Source organism: Oryctolagus cuniculus, chromosome 1 (genome assembly GCF_051225735.1).
Source record: "Oryctolagus cuniculus isolate XC-2025 breed Fujian yellow rabbit chromosome 1, ASM5122573v1, whole genome shotgun sequence".
NCBI classification, from domain to species: Eukaryota; Metazoa; Chordata; class Mammalia; order Lagomorpha; family Leporidae; genus Oryctolagus; species Oryctolagus cuniculus.
In genome coordinates, this window is record NC_142867.1 from 103,690,370 (window position 1) to 103,708,149 (window position 17,780).

General features: G+C 36.6%; 1 protein-coding gene across 3 annotated transcripts in view; it reads left to right on the plus strand.

Annotated features, from left to right (window-relative positions):
- The window catches only part of SIK2 (salt inducible kinase 2), a 149,094-nt gene that overhangs the window by 10,850 nt on the left and 120,464 nt on the right, over nucleotides 1–17,780 (plus strand). For 2 of the 3 annotated variants that reach the window (XM_002708396.6, XM_008261575.5), the window contains exons 2-3: nucleotides 5,311–5,427; nucleotides 8,170–8,233. In XM_002708396.6, coding sequence (XP_002708442.2) covers nucleotides 5,311–5,427; nucleotides 8,170–8,233 — 181 coding nt within the window. The remainder of the gene's footprint in view (nucleotides 1–5,310; nucleotides 5,428–8,169; nucleotides 8,234–17,780) is intronic. The other variant, XM_089333710.1, reaches the window with a different exon arrangement.

Sequence of the window (17,780 nt, forward strand, 5' to 3'; positions counted from 1 at the left end):
TATTTATTTTTAAATATCTGTAAATTTTTAAGTGAAAATGGCATTTTGTTGTTTTAAATTCACATTTTCCCGAGCATTGCTTGGGATAACTCAAGGTTGCTACTTCACGTGGGATTTAGTGTGATAGTGGTCATTCTGATTTTATCCTCTGTTCTCCCCAGGGTTACAGAGGAAACCTTCCATTTGCCCTTAAGAGGAGTATTCATTTTTCTGTTGCCCTATAAATCCGCTGATGAGTTTATTTTAAAGATTATGCATGATTAAAAATTAGAGTTTGGATCATTTGGATGAACAACTAAAAAGAGATCCTTGAGTTTACAGAGTCTTTTTCTTGGCCTTCTTGAATTTCTTGTAACCATACACATTTTGTCCTTGGTACTACATGCAGAACTAACTAGGAAAAGGGGTGCAAAGAGTAAGTTCCCAGAAATGTAGTTTATCTCTAAAATAAACTATTGGAACACAGTGTTTTTCTAAGTTTGGGACTTTTAAAAGTGCACCCCGAGGGAATGCCACAATATGGGTTATTTGTTCATCTTGTTGCTCACAGACCTCAGTTTCTTGAAGGTAGGAATCAGATCTCTTTAGTTTTTGTGTCCCAGGCATGATTTCAGTTGCTCAGTAACTGTGTGACTGACCGTTTGAAATGGTGAGAAGATTGAATGTGAAGGTAGAAGGCCTAGGGTTATTTCTTCTAAACTTTAGGACCTTTGTAGATTATGTGACATCTTTTGAATCACATTTTCATCAGCTGCTTGTTCCATTAACTTCACAAAATTGAGAAATATGAGATAAAATACAGTAAAGTATCTTGTAAAATTAAAAAGTGCTGTACAGCTGTGAAAGGCATCGTTGTTACTATTATATTTCTAAGTACTTATTAAAGAACTTCATTGAGTGTGGCAGCAACTACTAGTGGAATCACGAAAAATTCGTTGTTTACTCTTCTTTCTGGGCCTGCAGCTCTACCATCATTGCACCTCCCTTGCATTTAAGGGTGGTCATGTGATTGAGTTCTAACTAATGGGATGAGCAGAAATAATGTGCTCCACTTCCAGACCTGGCCCATAAAAAGCTTGCATGAGGGCCCCTGTGAGCTTTCTTCCCTTTTTTGGCCAAATAGAGACAGCCTTCAGAGTAACCGTGGAAGCCACACATTAAAAATAGTGAAGCCTCCTTGAAACTCACATGCTCGCTAACCTCACCCATGCAGTTCTACCAGAACAAGAAATAAACTTCTGTTCAGCTTAAGTTGTTACATGTTTTGGGGGCTGCTTGTTATTAGAGTGACATCTCTAGCTATTAAAAGGAACATACTAGGGCTGGCATTGTGGTACAAGTGGGTGAGTCTCTGTCTGCAACACCAGCATCCCATATTAACACTGGCTCATGTCCGGCTGCTCCACTTCCAATCCAGCTCCCTACTAATGGCCTTGGAAGGTGGTAGAAGATGGCCCCAGTAATTGGGCCCCTGCCACCCATTATGGGAGACCCAGATGAAGCTCCTGGCTCCTGGCTCCTGGCTCCTGGCTTCTGGCTTCTGCCTGGCCCAGCCCCAGCTGTTGCAACACATTTGGGGACTGAACCAGTGGATAGAAGATCTCTCCCTCTCTTTGTAACTCTGCATTTCAAATAAATAAATATATTTTTAAATAAATAAAAATAAAAAATAAAAGGAACTTACTGACATGCACTCTGTTTTTTCTTTAGAGAAGCATAATCCTCTTATAGCAGATTTACAAATAGAAGTAACAATGTAAAGACGAAAATACCTATGTTCATGGTTGTACAAAGAGAGCGACCCAAAATAAAATCGAAGAGAAAACTACTCATCTCTTATAATTTTTTTGGTTAGTAAAATTAAGCAGTTTATAATTTTTATTTTAAGATTTAATTAGATAATTTATGTATTTTTCACTTTTTATTCTTCAAGCCAAGGTTCCAAAAAAGAGATGATATCTCTGGTTAATGCCTTGATTTAATTGATACCTAGTATCTAAGCTTTTTCTTTAACATTAAGTATGGTACCTAAGACATATACAGCACAAAGTTTTCTGAAGCTGGTAATCATGCTGAGATGATATGTTATCCCTCTTAGTATTTTTTTTTTTTGTTTGTTCTACTTAATACTTTTGATTGAATACTGTAATCAATACACAATTCTTAAGTGCTGAAACTTAACTGAAAAGTGATCACTGTTAAATATAAGAGTGGGAATAAGAGAGGGAAGAGATGTGCAATTCGGGACATGCTCAAGCTGACTTACCTCAAACAGTAGAGTTAGAAACATACCAGGGGATTCCAATTCAATCCCATCAAGGTGGCATGTACCAATGCCATCTCACTGGTCCCAGTGATCAATTTCTGTTCACAATTGATCATAATGATAGGACTAAGAACCAAAGGGATCACATAAACAAGAATAGTGTCTGCAAATACTAGCTGATAGAATAAAAAAGGGAGAGAATGATCCAACATGGGAAGTGAGATACACAGCAGACCCATAGAATGGCAAATGTCCTAAACAGCACTCTGGCCTCAGAATCAGCCCTTAAGGCATGCGGATCCGGCTGAAAAGCCCATGAGAGTATTTCAGGCATGGAAAGCCAAGACACTCTGGGGGAAAAAAAAAAAAAAACTAAATGAAAGATCTCCTCAGAGTGAGATCCCAGTGGAAAGAATGGGTCATCAAAGAAGGAGGTACCTTTCTCTGAAGGGAGGAGAGAACTTCCACTTTGACCATGGCCTTATCTAAAAATGATCAGAGTCAGTGAACTCAGGGGGCTTCCATAGCCTTGGCAGCTCATGACAAGAGCCTAGGTTGATTACTGATGCCATAAACAAGAGTGTCAATTTGTGAAGTCAACAACAGGAGTCACTGTGCACTTACTCCTCATGTAGGATCTTTGTCCTTAGTGTGCTGTACATTGAGATTTAATGCTATAACTAGTACTCAAACAGTATTTTTCACTTTGTGTTTCTGTGTGGGAGCAAACTGTTGAAATCTTTACTTAATGTATGCTAAACTGATCTGTATATAAAGAGAAATGAAAATGAATCATGATGTGAATGGAAGGGGAGAGGGAGTGGGAAAGGGGAGGGTTGCGGGTGGGAGGGACGTTATGGGGGGGGAAGCCATTGTAATCCATAAGCTGTACTTTGGAAATCTATATTCATTAAATAAAAGTTTAAAAAAAAAAGAAATGGACAAAACTATAAAAAAAAAACCACAATTCTTCTCCAACTCACTTATTAGATAGCTATGACCTACCTCATTATAAAAGTTTGGGGTGGGGAGAGGCACTGATATCTAGACTCTTTATAGAAATTGTTAGGCAAGACATTTTGTTCAAAATGCGCATGTCTCTGAAACTGCAGGTTACATTCCTAAGGAATGTTGAGGAAATTCAAGTGTATGTTTATCCTTTCATCTGGCAGCTTTTACCAAGAGTTACCTAAAGTAACTGATAATACTGGATTCTACTTTACTTTTATTTGAGGAGAGATGGATCTCTTTAAGTGTGTTTAGGTTTGAGGAGGTCCAGTAATATATCTGTACAATATTAATCAAGTCTGCTTATCTGGCTGTTGAAGTTTAAAACCTTTTACTTTCTAGAATATTTTTATTGTGGTAATAAATAAAACCCTACCAAACATAATGAAAATAGCTGCTACAGAGCCTGTGTGCCTCACTGGCTAGAGGAGCCACCCCTTTTCTTAGGCGATAAATTTAATTTTACACATTATGTTTAGTAGTCTGATTTCCTCTGGGAAGCTTGGATTGTTCTGTGGGTTTCAATTAAATCAGGAAACAAGCTGATTGGACAGTAAATTAGAAATAGAGAAAGGGAAGAAATAACCACCGTAGAGTTTTAGAGGATAACAGCAAAGGACAGAGAAGGAAAAAGCTAATTGTGTGAACAGGAGACAGAGGAAATTAAATGAAATCACAAGTTGAGTCCTATTTTCCTGGATACCTTTTGGGAGTATTTAACTATTATGGCACATGCAAGAGCTGTTATTAAAAGTTATCCTGAAGTAACAACATGTGACTATATTATGTTAAGAATAATTTTTGATAGCATGGGAAGTCTTCGAAGCATACTAGTATTAAATTTGGATGGTTTTAAACATTACCTGAAATTTTTATTTAGTTTAGAATGCCTTAATTGCTAACCAAATATCTACTGGTGTTGTTTTTTTTTTTTTTTAATTAACTCTTCTACGTACATGGCATAAAAAGTGGCCAGTTGTTGATTTCTGACTACCCAGTCATTCCCCTTAAAATATAGTTTCTTCAAATCATCAACCTTGAGATTGTTTGAGTTCCTGTCTGGCTATGACAGAATGAGGCCACATTTTCTGAAATGAGATTCTTTTTAGAAAAAGTTTAGTGTAATTCCTAGCATTTTTACCTTGATTTTTAAAGCAAAGTTTAATTTTTTTTTCATGTAGATGACTTTTTTAAAAGATTTTATTTATTTATTTGGAAGTCAGAGTTAGAGAGAGAGAGAGAAGAAGAGGCAGAGAGAAAGAGAGGTCTTGCATCCACTGGTTTACTCCACAATTGGCCGCAATGGCCGGAGCTGTGCTGATCCAAAGCCAGGAGCCAAGAGCTTCTTCCTGGTCTCCCACATGGGTGCAGGGGCCCAAGGACTTGGGCTTTCTTGTACTGCTTTCCCTGGCCATAGCAGAGAGCTGGATTGGAAGTGGAGCATCCGGGACTCGGAGCAACCCATATGGGATGCCAGCACTGCAGGTGGCAACTTTACCTGCTACGCCACAGTGTTGGCCCCTCATGTAGATGAGTTTTAATACTTAGATATTTTTCCCAGAAAGGTATATCTATATGCTTTGGAATCTATCACTTGGTATTTCTAGTACAACAGAAACTGTCTTCTGAACTTTTGAACTCTTGTCTACTGGACTGATCATTGGTTTTTACGTACTTTATACTTTGGGATGATAACTAGTTGAAACAGCTAGGGCTGTCTTCATTTTATACATGGAGTAAAAAGGGCATTGCAGTTGTACTGAAAGAGAAAAATGTTTTATTAAAGTAACTTTGCATAGTTATGCTTCATAGCACGGTAAGGATACTGTCAGACAAAATCAATAGCACCTTCCAGATGGTAGACATGTAAGAAATATTTGTTGAATAAATGAATGAAAGAGCATTGAATTTAAACTAGCTTTCATTGTCATGGGAACCTACAGGCAAAATCTCAAATGTCCTTTATTTAAAGGATCTTAACTGGAAAAGATTAGCTGAGGTATACTAATTGTATTTACTTGTGTTCTGGGATGCAGGTGGCAATAAAGATAATAGATAAATCTCAGCTGGATGCAGTGAACCTTGAGAAAATCTACCGAGAAGTACAAATAATGAAATTGTTAGACCACCCTCACATAATCAAACTGTATCAGGTATGACGCCACATTCCTCCTCTTCATGCTTTCTCAGTTCTGTTTTGTATTGTGATTTTTCCTTTTCTGTTATTTCTCTTATCTGTGAAAGTAAATATGTGCTTCTGTTCAGCTGGGTATATCCATTTGTTTGTATTATCTTTAAGTTATAAAGTTCAGAAATCAGAAACTAATCTGTAGCTTTATTTTAAGTTGTCTCTCAGACTGCCAGTTATTTATTTTAAAAGTCTGCAATTGTGCATTTATTATACCTGGCTTAAACCTGATGAATTTGAGTTTTGCTTATTTAAAAATTGTACTGTTTTATCAGATAAAGACTTTTCAAGAACAATTCATATTTAAGAATAATATAAAACATTTAAACATTTTCTATTCATTAATATGAAGAACTTTTCTTTTTGAAACTGCTTTTAAGCTGAAATGTTACAGTATGTTGGTCTGTGACTTTGATCTCCAAAATATGGTGTGCACACCATGGTATGCTAAACCCAACCTGTATAGGCTTGTGGGAATGGTTGTAAATTTTAAATTTTGAGAACTGATTAACATTACATTAATAAGTTAAAACCTGCAATGAGAGTAGTATTTACACCATAGAAATAGCTTACAAATCAAGACCTTTTTTCCTTATCCTACCACTACAAGCACTTAAATGGGTTAGCATAATTGTCCTTAGGAATGTAAGAAGAAAATATTAGAACTTCTATTTCTGTTTATATTTGTCTTCTTAAATGTACTTTATAATGTATATAATAAATTTATACAGTGAAGCATGAGTATTTATGTCTGTATATATATATCTGTATATATAAATGTGTCTGTGTATGTGTATAGATATATATATACACATATGCACACAAATACATGTGCACATGCCTACATACATACATATATTTGACAAAACAACTTTTGTTAAAAAAATGTGAAGACTGGGGCTGACATTGTAGCACAGCAGGTTAAGCCGCCTGCAACATGATATCCACATATGAGTGCAGGTTCAAGTCCTGGCTGGTCTACTTCCCATCTAGCTTCCCGCTAATGCTCCTGAGAAAGCAGCAGAAGGTGGCCCAAGTACTTGGCCCCTTCACCCATGTGGGAGGCCCTAGATGCAGTTCCAGGCTCCTGGCTCTGGCCTGGCCCAGCCCTGGTTGTTGCAGCCCTCTGGAGAGTGAAGCAGTGGATGAGAGATGTCTGTGTGTGTGTCTGTGTCTGTGTGTGTGTCTGTGTCTGTGTCTCTCTCTGTAACTGTGCCTTTCAAGTAAATTAACAAATCTTAGAAAATGTGAAGACCACTGTCTTGTGATATGTCTCCTAAAAATAAGAAGCTAAGATGTGCCACTCAAACATTTCAAAAATTCTAAAACTGCCGAGGCCTCTTATGTCAGATTTTATCAGAGCATTTCTCCTTTAAGCCTTATAATAGATATTATTTCTAAAGAAGATGTTTCTAAAGAAACTAACCATATTCTTAGAAGTCTCTGATGAACCATAAGCTAAACCGAGGATGAAAGTACCATGATTCATATGATAATTCTCTTTATTTGAACTAAATAATTGGTTATGGTTGAGTAATTGTTTGATTTGTTTATGCCCGTATTGCAGGTAGCTCTTAGTTTTGGGCCTGATGGGGAATAGTCCCAAACCTCTGTTTCATTTATTTATGTTTATTTTATTTGGAAAAGAGAGAGATAAATCTTGCAACTGCTATTTCATTCCCCCCAAAATACCTGCAACAACTGGATTTGGGCAAGGCTGAAGTCAGGATCCAAGAATTCAGTCTGCATCTCTTGAGGATTAGTACTTGAGCCATCGCCTGCTGCCTCTCAGGTTGTGCATTTTCAGGAAGCTGGAATTGAGAAAAGGACAGCAACTTGAACCCAGGCACTCTGGTAGGGGATGCAGGCATTCCAACTGACATCTTTACTACTGCACCAAACACCAGCCCCCAAAACCTACATTTTAGAACAGAATTAGTTTTCAGCCTAACAGTTGAAAGAGAAGTAGTCTAAAAATCACTCCTTGAATCTAAAAATGTGGTTCCTTTCTAAACAAATGTCTAATCAGTATCGTTTGAAAAATTAAATTGGTGACAATGATACTTCTTTCTGAAACTGGAAAAAGTTTCAGAAAAACTGAATAAAAGTATATGACAGTAGAGCTATGAACAGAAGCTTTTGAACAATGTTTTCAAATTATAGCACTTTGTAACAGTATTGAAGTGTACTAGGAGAAATATCACAATGTGCTTGATTAGCTAGGCTACAGCCCAGATAAACTAAGTTCTTCTGTTTTATTATTCTTTTACTAATCAGGGTCTACCATGATAAAAACAAGACTAGGAAAGGCGGAGAAGAGGTTTGAAAAAATTGATCTTCAGAACTCCTGTTAGCTGTATTAATACTTCCCAAACTTTAAGGTACCTAAAAAGTCACCTGCATTTGTTAAAATGCAAATTTTAGTTCAGCACGTCTAGGGACTGGACCTGCAAGTCTCCATTTCTGACAGGCTTCTGGGCAGTGCTGCTCTTGCTGTACCATGGACCACATGTAGCAGAGCAAGAGTCCAGCTTTTCCACGAAAGTACTAATACAAGGGTACTGTCAGACTTACAGACTCATCAACAGTTTCTGAGTTGTTCATAACTCTGATTGTTTTATTAGTTTTAATAGAGGTAGTCTCATAGACTGTTGTGATAAATTTCAACCATTTCCTGTCAGACTAATGTGGAATTACTTATCCATAGGTAATGGAGACCAAAAGTATGTTGTACCTTGTGACCGAATATGCCAAAAATGGAGAAATTTTTGGTAAGCTTTTTTCCTTAAATTTTGTTTTAATTTTAAAAGGTCACTAGTCTGCATGAATTGAGTATTTTCTATTAATTTTTCTGCTTATTTAAGAATTGGTAATATGAGTTAGAAATTTTGAAGTATATTATAATTGAAATCTAGTAAGTTAAAGATGCAGAATAGAATTTATTTTCTTACACTTATGATATTCAAGGTACTTCTTAATTCTGTAATCTGTATTATAGAGATTAGAAATCAAAAACAAGGAGAAATTTTTCCTCTTTATCTTTCATTGTACCTTTCTTTTCTATGAAAAAATTAGTCAACAAATATTTATTGAGCTCCTGCTTGCCACAGGCTCTGTACTAGGTGTTGGGATACAGTGATAACCTCAATAAAATAATCTCTGAGTTTGTGGATCTTAAGTTCACTGTAGCTATAAGTGGTCAAGTCACTAAGCCTCTCTGGGACTTTGGTTCCTTTATCTCTAATAAGAAAATATTCGCTTTATTGGTCTCTGTGATCCATTCTTACCCTTAAAACATCATTAATATTCTCTTTGTTATAGACTTTCTCTAAAATACCTGTTTACTTTTTCCTTTATGGTACCAGAACATTGGATCTAAATATTTTTGGTTCTTAACCTAAATTTAAGTCCAAAATTGTTTCGTAAGCAATTCTATGAATGAATGATTCACATACAATATATTTTACATATTTAATGTGTACGGTTCCATGAATTTTGATACACATACACATACCTGTGAAAACATCACCATAATCAAGATATCCATCAATTCAAAAAGTTTCTTTGGAACTTTGATCCCATCCTACCCCCAGGGAACCACTGATCTGTTTTCTGTCACCATAGATTAGTTTGTATTTTCTAGAGCTTTATATAAATGTGATCATATAGTATTACACCTTTATTGGCCTGACTTCTATCCCTCAGTATAATTATTTTGTGATTCACCTATTTTGTTATGTGTGTCAACAAATAGTTTCTTTTTATTGCAGAGAATATTCTGTTACATGAATATAAGGGTACTTCAAAAAGTCTGTAGGAAAGAGAAATTGAAAGATAAATTTATTTTTGTGCAGAACAGTTTGAAATCTGTTCATTTTTCATAACATACATTTTCCAAGAATTTTTTAAAGACCCCCACATATACCCCTGGTTTGTGCTTATCCATTCATCTTGTGATAGACATTTGGATTGGCTTTAGTTTTTGGCTACTGTTCATAAGTTGCTATAAATATTCATGTACCAGTCTTTAATTTACACAGTTTCCTTTCAAGTAATATTTATCACTTCACATATAAGAATCTTAGGATAATATACTTCTGTTTGCTGCTTCAGGCTTTATGTTATCATATTTTACTCATACCTAATTTATATAATGCACAATGCAATGTTATTTTTCTTTAAAAGGTCAATGTCTTTTTAAAAGATTTCAATATATTTTTTAAATCTTATATATTTACCACATTTCTGTATGGAGATGCACATTTTTATCTTTATTCATTTGTATAGATACATATTTTTATCTAGTGTCATTTTTCTTTTTGCTAAAGAATTTTCTTTAGTATTTCTTAGAGTGTAGGTCTGCTACTGATACAATCTTTCAACTTTTATATGTCTCCAATCCAATCCTCTGAAAATTATCTTTAATTTTAAGTCTTTGATGGTAAATTATATACACTTGTGTAGTTTTGAAAAGATATAGTATTTACAGTTCAATTGTAAATAAATAGCTCTGCTTGAATTAATTGTACTTCGGGAAAGATGGTCTGCTTCTCTGTTAATTTTTCTCTTTTTTATGTTATTGCCTAATGATCTTATTTTAATTCTTTAGAGATTTGCTTCAACTAGAGGCATCATACCTGATATTAAAATAGAATGATACGGTCTTGGAAGCCAAGCATATCTGGTTTATAATGCTGGCTACACCAGAAAATTGTTACATTACTTAGGGCATTTTCTTCCTTTGGTTTTCTTTCTTTTTTTCCTTTCTTTTAGTTCTTTTCCTTTTTCTTTCTTTCCTATTCTTCCTTATATTTTCTTACTGATTCAGTGGATCAGTCTTTCAAGACTATTTACTGAAAACCATCTGTGTGTCATTGTCCTTCTTATACAATAGGAAAACTGCAATGATAAAAATTTGTATTATCATGGACCTTACATTCCAGTTTGGCAGAGAGACAGATGAAATAAGTGAATCATGTACTATATTAGATAGTGACAAGAGCAACAGAAATAATAAAGCATTGATGAGGGGTAGAGGAGTTGATTTCAGTATCAAAAGAGTAGTCAGGAAGTCATCACTGACATTTTGAGCAGACTTGAAAGCAGTCATGTAGATACGGGGCAAAGAGGGTCATCCAGGGAGAAGGAAGAGTAAATGCAAAGGTCCTGAGGCAGCAGTGCACTTGATGTGTTGACAGAAGAGAAGGCAGGCCATATATATGGAGACAAGTGAGCAGGAGTAAACAAGGAAGACTAATAAGAGATGAGGTTAGAAACATAAAGGAGAGGCCCGAGTCAGGCAAATTTGGAGACCTTATAGTAATGACTTTGGCTCTTATCTTGAATAAAATTAGGGAACAATTTTCAGCAGGGTTGTAGCAGAGAAATGACTACATATAATTTAGCATTTTTTAAAAAAAGATTTATTTATTTGAGAGGTAAAGTTACAGACGGAAGAAGAGACAGAGAAAAAGGTCTTCCATCGACTGGTTCATTCCCCAAATGGCCGCAGTGGCCAGAGCTGCGCCAATCCAAAGCCAGGAGCCAGGAGTTTTCTCCAGGTCTCTCACATGGGTGCAGGGGCCCAAGCACATGAGCCATCTTTCTACTGCTTTCCCTGGCCATAAGCAGAGAGCCAGTCAGAAGGGGAGCAGCCTGGACATGAACCGGCACCCATTAGGGATGCCAGTGCCACAGGCGGAGGCTTAGCCTACTGTGCCACAGCACCGGACCCCTTAATTTAATATTTTTAAAGTATAACTCAAGCTGCTATGTTGAGAATGGCTTATAGGGGGAAAGGGATAGAAACAGAGAGGTTAGGTAGGATGATTCTGCAGTTGTCCAAGTAAAAGATGATGACAGCTCAGACCAGAGCAGATAGTATACAGAATCACAAGTGGTCCAACTCAAAATATATTTTGGAAGTAAGTTAATAGGATTTATTGACAGATAAAGGCCACCTAAGTAGTGAGTATAATTATGGAAGAAACCAAGGTCTGACACCTACAACTCACAAACATTAAAAGACTGGGAAAAGAGGAGAAACCACTAAACAAGAAAGAGAAGGAAGAAAACCAAGAGAATGTGGTGTTCTGGAAAGCAAATGAAAAAGTATTCTTAGGATGGAGTGAACATCTGTGTCGCATTGCTTATGGATCGAGACAATGAAGTATGACAGTTGACTTTTGTATTTGGCAGTTGCTAAGAGCAGTTTTGGTGGAGCCACGAGGCCAAACACTAGATTAAAGGGGTTGAAAGCAAATCAACTCCTTCTCAAGGTCTTACTTTCTTTTAACTTATTAAGTGGAGGATATTCTTATGTCCCATAAGTTATAGTTAGGCCTGAGTGCTTGCAAAAGATGTATCATTTGGATGCTTCCTTAAAGTTAATTGTTTCTAAAAAAAAAAAAAGAAGAAGTGAAAATAACTTTGAGATACAATGACTTTCAACAGCCCTTGTCTCACTGTTGAGGAACAGGTTTTTGTTTTGTTTTTGTTTTTGTCTTTCGTGCAAATTATTGAACTCTTTACTTAGTATAGAGTTGGTACTAAAGTTAATTGAAAATGGATCTTAGTGGAGAATGGGACTAGGAATGGGAGAGGGAGGAGGAGGAGGAGTGGGAGGGCGGGTGTGGTGGGAAGAATCACTATATTCCTAAAATTGTATTTATGAAGTGCATGAAGTTTGTATTCCTTAAATAAAAGATTTCTTTGGCGGGGGTAGGGTGTGGTGAGCAAATGAGAGAAGAAAACTGGAGCGAGTAAACCAAATAACTCTTTCAAGGACTTCTGCTGCAAAAGTGAGGAAAATAAATGGGGAGGTAGTTGGTAGGGACAGTGAGGTCAAAGAAGAATTTTTAAGTCTTTACCTATTAGAATATTTTTAAAGCTTTAGATGACAGTTTATGAATAAATTAGAAATGGCTGTTACATATTAGGTATCATTTCTATGAAAGTGGGATATTCTAAATTGCCCTTTCTTGCTAAGACAAGGTTTAGATCACATTGTTTTATACAAACTGAGGCATAATTTGGAGATTTTAAACATGTAAAGTTTCTTTTTAATATAAAATATCTAGGGTAATTGTACAGTGTAAGATTTGGAAAGAAATCTGATATAGTTAGAAAAATTGGACTGTGAATGCCAGTTATCTTATTTTTCACTCTGATAAGTTAATTTTTAAGCATTAAAGACAATAAGCAGTAGAATTTAAATTAAAAAGCTGATGGAATCTTTGGGTAATCTTCATTATTTTTTAGAAGGCTTTTATTTAATGAATACAAATTTCATATGTACAGCTTTTAGAAATATAGTGGTTCTTCTCCACATTCCTGCCCTCCCACCCCCACTCCCATCCCACCTCCTACTTCCTCTCCCATCCCATTCTTTATTAAGGTTCCTTTTTGATTAACTTTATATACAGAAGACCAACTGTTTATTAAGTAAAGATTTCAACAGTGTGCACCCACACCCACACCCACACACCAGGTAGAAAGTACAGATTGAGAGCAAGCTTTACAATTATTTCTCATAGTACAACTCATTAAGGACAGAGGTCCTACATGGGGAGTAAATGCACAGGGACTCCTGTTGTTGATTTAACAATTAACACTCTTATTTTTGACGTCCGTGACCACCCGAGGCTCTCAATATGAGCTGCCAAGGCTGTGGAAGCCCTTTGAAGTCTTCATTATTTTTGAATGGAAGAATTCAAAGGGAATTTGGAGATCATTTAGTCCAGTTTATTTATTTTTTAAAGATTTTATTTATTTGAGTGGCAGAGCTACAGAGAGAGGGAGAGACAGAAAGGTTTCCATCCTCTGGTTCACTCCCCAGATGGCCGCAAAGGCTGGAGCTGGGCCAGGAGCTTCTTCAGGTCTCCCATGTGGGTGCAGGGGCCCAAGTATTTGGGCCATCTTCCACTGCCTTCCCAGGCTATAAGCAAAGAGCTGGATCGGAAGAGGAGTAGCTGGGACATAAACCGGTGCCCATATGGGATTCTGACGCTGCAGGCAGAGGCTTAGCCTACTAAGCTACAGTGCCAGCCCCCAGTCCGGTTTATTTTTGTTTTCTTTGACTTTGTCATATAGCCTATAGCCCAACAGAACTTATGGTCTTTTCCCACATGTAACTACTTCTCCCTTTTCCCTTGTCTTCGTTGTTTACAAAGTCGTCTAATCAGGGCAACTAAGTGTCAGTATTGATTCCTACCACCATATTCCTCCTCAGTTGTGATTTTAAATCCTGTCTGTTCTGTTTCCTAAATGTTTCTCGAAGAAGTCCCCATTTCTCCGAACCCATTGCTAATGTCTCAGGTAAGGTCCTCTTTCTTTCTTTTCTTTATTATGGCAGTTGTCTCCTGAATTATCTTTCTAAAACTCAAATATAATCTTGCAATATGTATTTTCTGAGTTTTCCCTAATAACCATTAATTATCAAAAAAGTAATTTCAAAAACAACATAATGACATGAGAACAGTGTTCAGTAAAAGACTGATGATTTCTATAGCTCCTGAAGTTTATTACCATTAGCCCTTAAGTATCTTTGTTCTTAATTTCTTCTAGTTAGGAAAAATCTTTATACTGCTCCATGCTTCAGAGTTGTCTGGATTTGTACACACACCGAACAGCGCTGCTGTAACGTTTAATGGGGTTGGTGGGAATGCGATGAATTGGACATCATGCTGACTTAGAGGTAGAAAAGAAAGAGGTTGTTGGTCAAAAAAAGTCAAGATAAAGAATCTAAGAAGAAAGATGAGGGGGAGGGAGTCTGGCAGAAAACAAAAATTTGCATGAGCAAAAAATACTTGTGGAAAAAGACGTAGTATACTATAGATTCAGGTAAATACAAGCAAGGAACAGTCTTATTGCCAGCCAGTTTCTGACATAGAGTATATGAGGATAGTAAAATAGAAGTGACAAGATGAAGTCTAAGCAACACCAATCAAGTAATGGAAAATATGTATAGAATTTTAAGTGACCAGAACCAAAAATGTTTTAAGTCAACTGGAGTCTTAGATGGAAAAAAAATGAACATACTTGAGAATTATGTATTTTGAACTATATATTTAGATTTATCTTTTAGGTTTATAACTTTGAAATCATTTTTTATTTAACTTGCAAGTGTTTCTATGGTGCCTGCTCAGTGTCAAGAGGGTGTTGTGTTCCTTACTTTTTTTCATTCTGTTAGTTTCGTATTTAGCTGGCCACCAGTTATACTCTGTGTTCTTGCAGAGTGGCTTGAAATTAAATCCTTCTGTTTCCACAGTCATCACTCTGATCTAGGCTTTCATCACTTCATGTATCAATTAGTGAAGACTTCAAGTTTTACCATACCCCATTTCTTTCCTGGCAGATGCATTTCAATAGAATTCCTACTTAATCTTCTAAAAATATCATTTTATCACAGCCATGTTCAGTAATCTTCACTTACCTTCCTATTGCTTATTGGATAAAATCCAGACTCCTTTATCTGTAAATAGGGTAACTCCACTGAGTGAATGGATATACCCAACTGTTCCTTTTGCATAGGTCTGTTGATTATCCTTAGGTGTGGACAGCCAAACTGCAGAATATATGACAGAGCTCCAAGAAGTTCATGGAAAGTAGAATTAAACAAGTTTATTGGTGCAAAAATTTTTTGAAATCCATGCATGTGAGAGGTCTTTACAAAGTTCATGAAAAATGAATATTATAAAAAAAGCATGGATTTAAAAATATTTTTCAAAACATACTACCTTTTGTTTCCCATGAACTTTTTGAAGTACCCTTGTACTATCTACTTCAGTTAAAAAATCAATTTGTCTATTCTTTTCCTCTTTTCCTTTCTGTTCCATTCAGTTCTGTCTCTTGGTATCTCTGTGTCTTATATGTTTTTATTTTTACAAAAATTAAGCTTATGCTAGTACTAGTTTAAGGAGTCAGATACTTCCTGCTTACCTCCATTTCTCCCTTATCGTAGGCAACCACTTTCACTTCTTTTAGCCACTTAGTTTGGTTTTACCTTCATGTCCTCAATAATGTACTTGTACTGCTGTGTCTGCATTTTTCTTCTGCTTTAGGCACATCTTTTTGAATCACAGTTGTTTCTTTCTCTAAAAATAATTTTTTTATTACTTTCATTTTTATTTCAAAGGCAGAGAGAGAGAGAGAGCCACTAATTCACTCCCTAAATCCTGACAATAGCCAGAGCTGGGTCAGGCTGAAGCCAGGAGCCAGGTACTGCATCCAGGTACCAATGCCAGCATCACAGGCAATGGCTCTACCTGCTATGCTCTTACCCCATTTCAAACTTTTTTACAGTCACCCAAAGTGGGAGCATCCAAGTATCCATCAGTAGGAAAATGTATCCAGAATAGTTTGTGGGCAGTAATACAATGGAAGATAACTCAGTAGCAGAAAGGAATGAAATGCTTATGCTACACCAACATGATAAACCTTACATTGTGCTGAAAGAAAGAAGCTAGACACAAAAGAACACACAGTGTATGGTTTCATTTACATGGAGGTCTAGATCAGGCAGCTCTGACAAATGGTAATGTAAGTTAGGCAGTAATTGCCTGAAGTGAGGGAAGAGAATTGACTGAAAAGGGGCAAGAGAGAACTATATTAGGAAATGGATTTTTTTAAATTTTGAATGGTGATTGTACAGAATATATAATTATCAAATCTCATCTATATAGTCATCGCAGAATTTGCCTTTTATTTTATGTAAATTTTACCTCAATAATCCTTTTCTCTCTCAAATAAGGAGAATATAGTAATAGAGACATATATTTGAGAACTGTTTACATAAAAACATGTGAAACTGTAATTAATAATGAGATATAAGAATGAAAATGGAATATCAGGATGAAGAAGGCTAAGAAGTGAGCTGTGATTATTTCTTCATTTCGAAGGCAGACAAGAGAAAAGAATTCATGAAGTAGAGGAGTGTCTTGGGAAACAGGGACAGTTTCTGTCCTGATTAGCTAAAGGAGAGACTTCAGAGTGAAGTGGGATAGTTGGTCAGTAAGAAATCACCTATTACTCTGAAGAAAATGCTTTTGAATAACTTGTACGTTACAGCCTTATTTCAAGAAGTTAAGAACATGTGGATGGTAAAGAAAGTGAGAATACTATTATGACACTGTTTTGCCATTTTCAAGGTGGAGGAAAAAGAGGAAAGAACGGAGGCCTGGTGAAGGTCTGTGGGATTCAGAATTTTGTCGTGGTTTTGTTTGTGTACTGGTGCTTAAGGAAACTAGAAGAAAAAATATAGGCAGGAAAGAAGAGACAGTTGATGAAACAAGGTCCCAGAGTAGCCCAGATAACATTGGAATCAGGAGCACAGAGGGAGTGGTTAGCTCAGAAGACAGATCCTTCCTTCTCGGAGACAGGGCAAGTGATGGGAAGAACCAGACACCATGTTCAGGGTACGGCTGCAGAGGCGCTTTATGGTGGAAGGAAAGATGATGCGTTTGTTGAAACATGTGTGGGTTAGAGTTCTTTCATTCTGCAGCATAACAAGTGAGATATCCGGGAAAGAGCCATACATTAGACACGCTAGAGTGGCCAGGTTAGGACAGGTAGTGTAACTCATAGGATTCTGAAGGAGTGAATGAAACAATCAATAGTTAGCAGTGAGAGAATTTATGGAAGAGGAACAGATGGCAGTGCTCTTCCAACCCAAGAAAAAAGTAGACAATGTTAGCGAATGTCCCAGGTTGTGGACTAGAGTGATGGAAGATCAACTGAAGTCCATGGAAGAGTTGCTGTGGTCAGAGAGGTCATCATTGAAAAGGCTAACTGTGACAACTGAACTGTGTTCAGCAAGAGGAAAGTGACAACAGAAGGCTGCATGAGCAGGAAAATAGAACATGGGAGAGACTGAAGGTTATGCAGAGGATAGAGTACCAAGTACATTGCCTAAAGGGAAAATATTTCGATATATTTTTTATAAAATGAAAGGCCTGCTCTTGAGCCTGTACATAACACTTCAGCAGCTTGCCACTTTGTGCCTTTGCAGTTCAGGGAAAGCCTAGGGCTTTGCATTCTCCTCATCTGCTTCTTCTTTACATTGAGAGAGACTTCCTGTGCCATCTGGTTTTCTTGCTCCATCTGACTAGGTTTACGCCAACAGAGCAATTATAGTGGCATGCTGGAAATGCATCTATAGCGTGTGATTCATGCATTAGGATGCTGTGGTGTTCATGCTCTATTTTTGTCTGGTTAATTATATTTCACCTCATTCCACAAAGAGTTGAAGTCATTTTAAAAGAGAATAATACCAAAGTAATTTTAAAATATAAATAACAAGGAGGAGCTGAATTAGAAAAC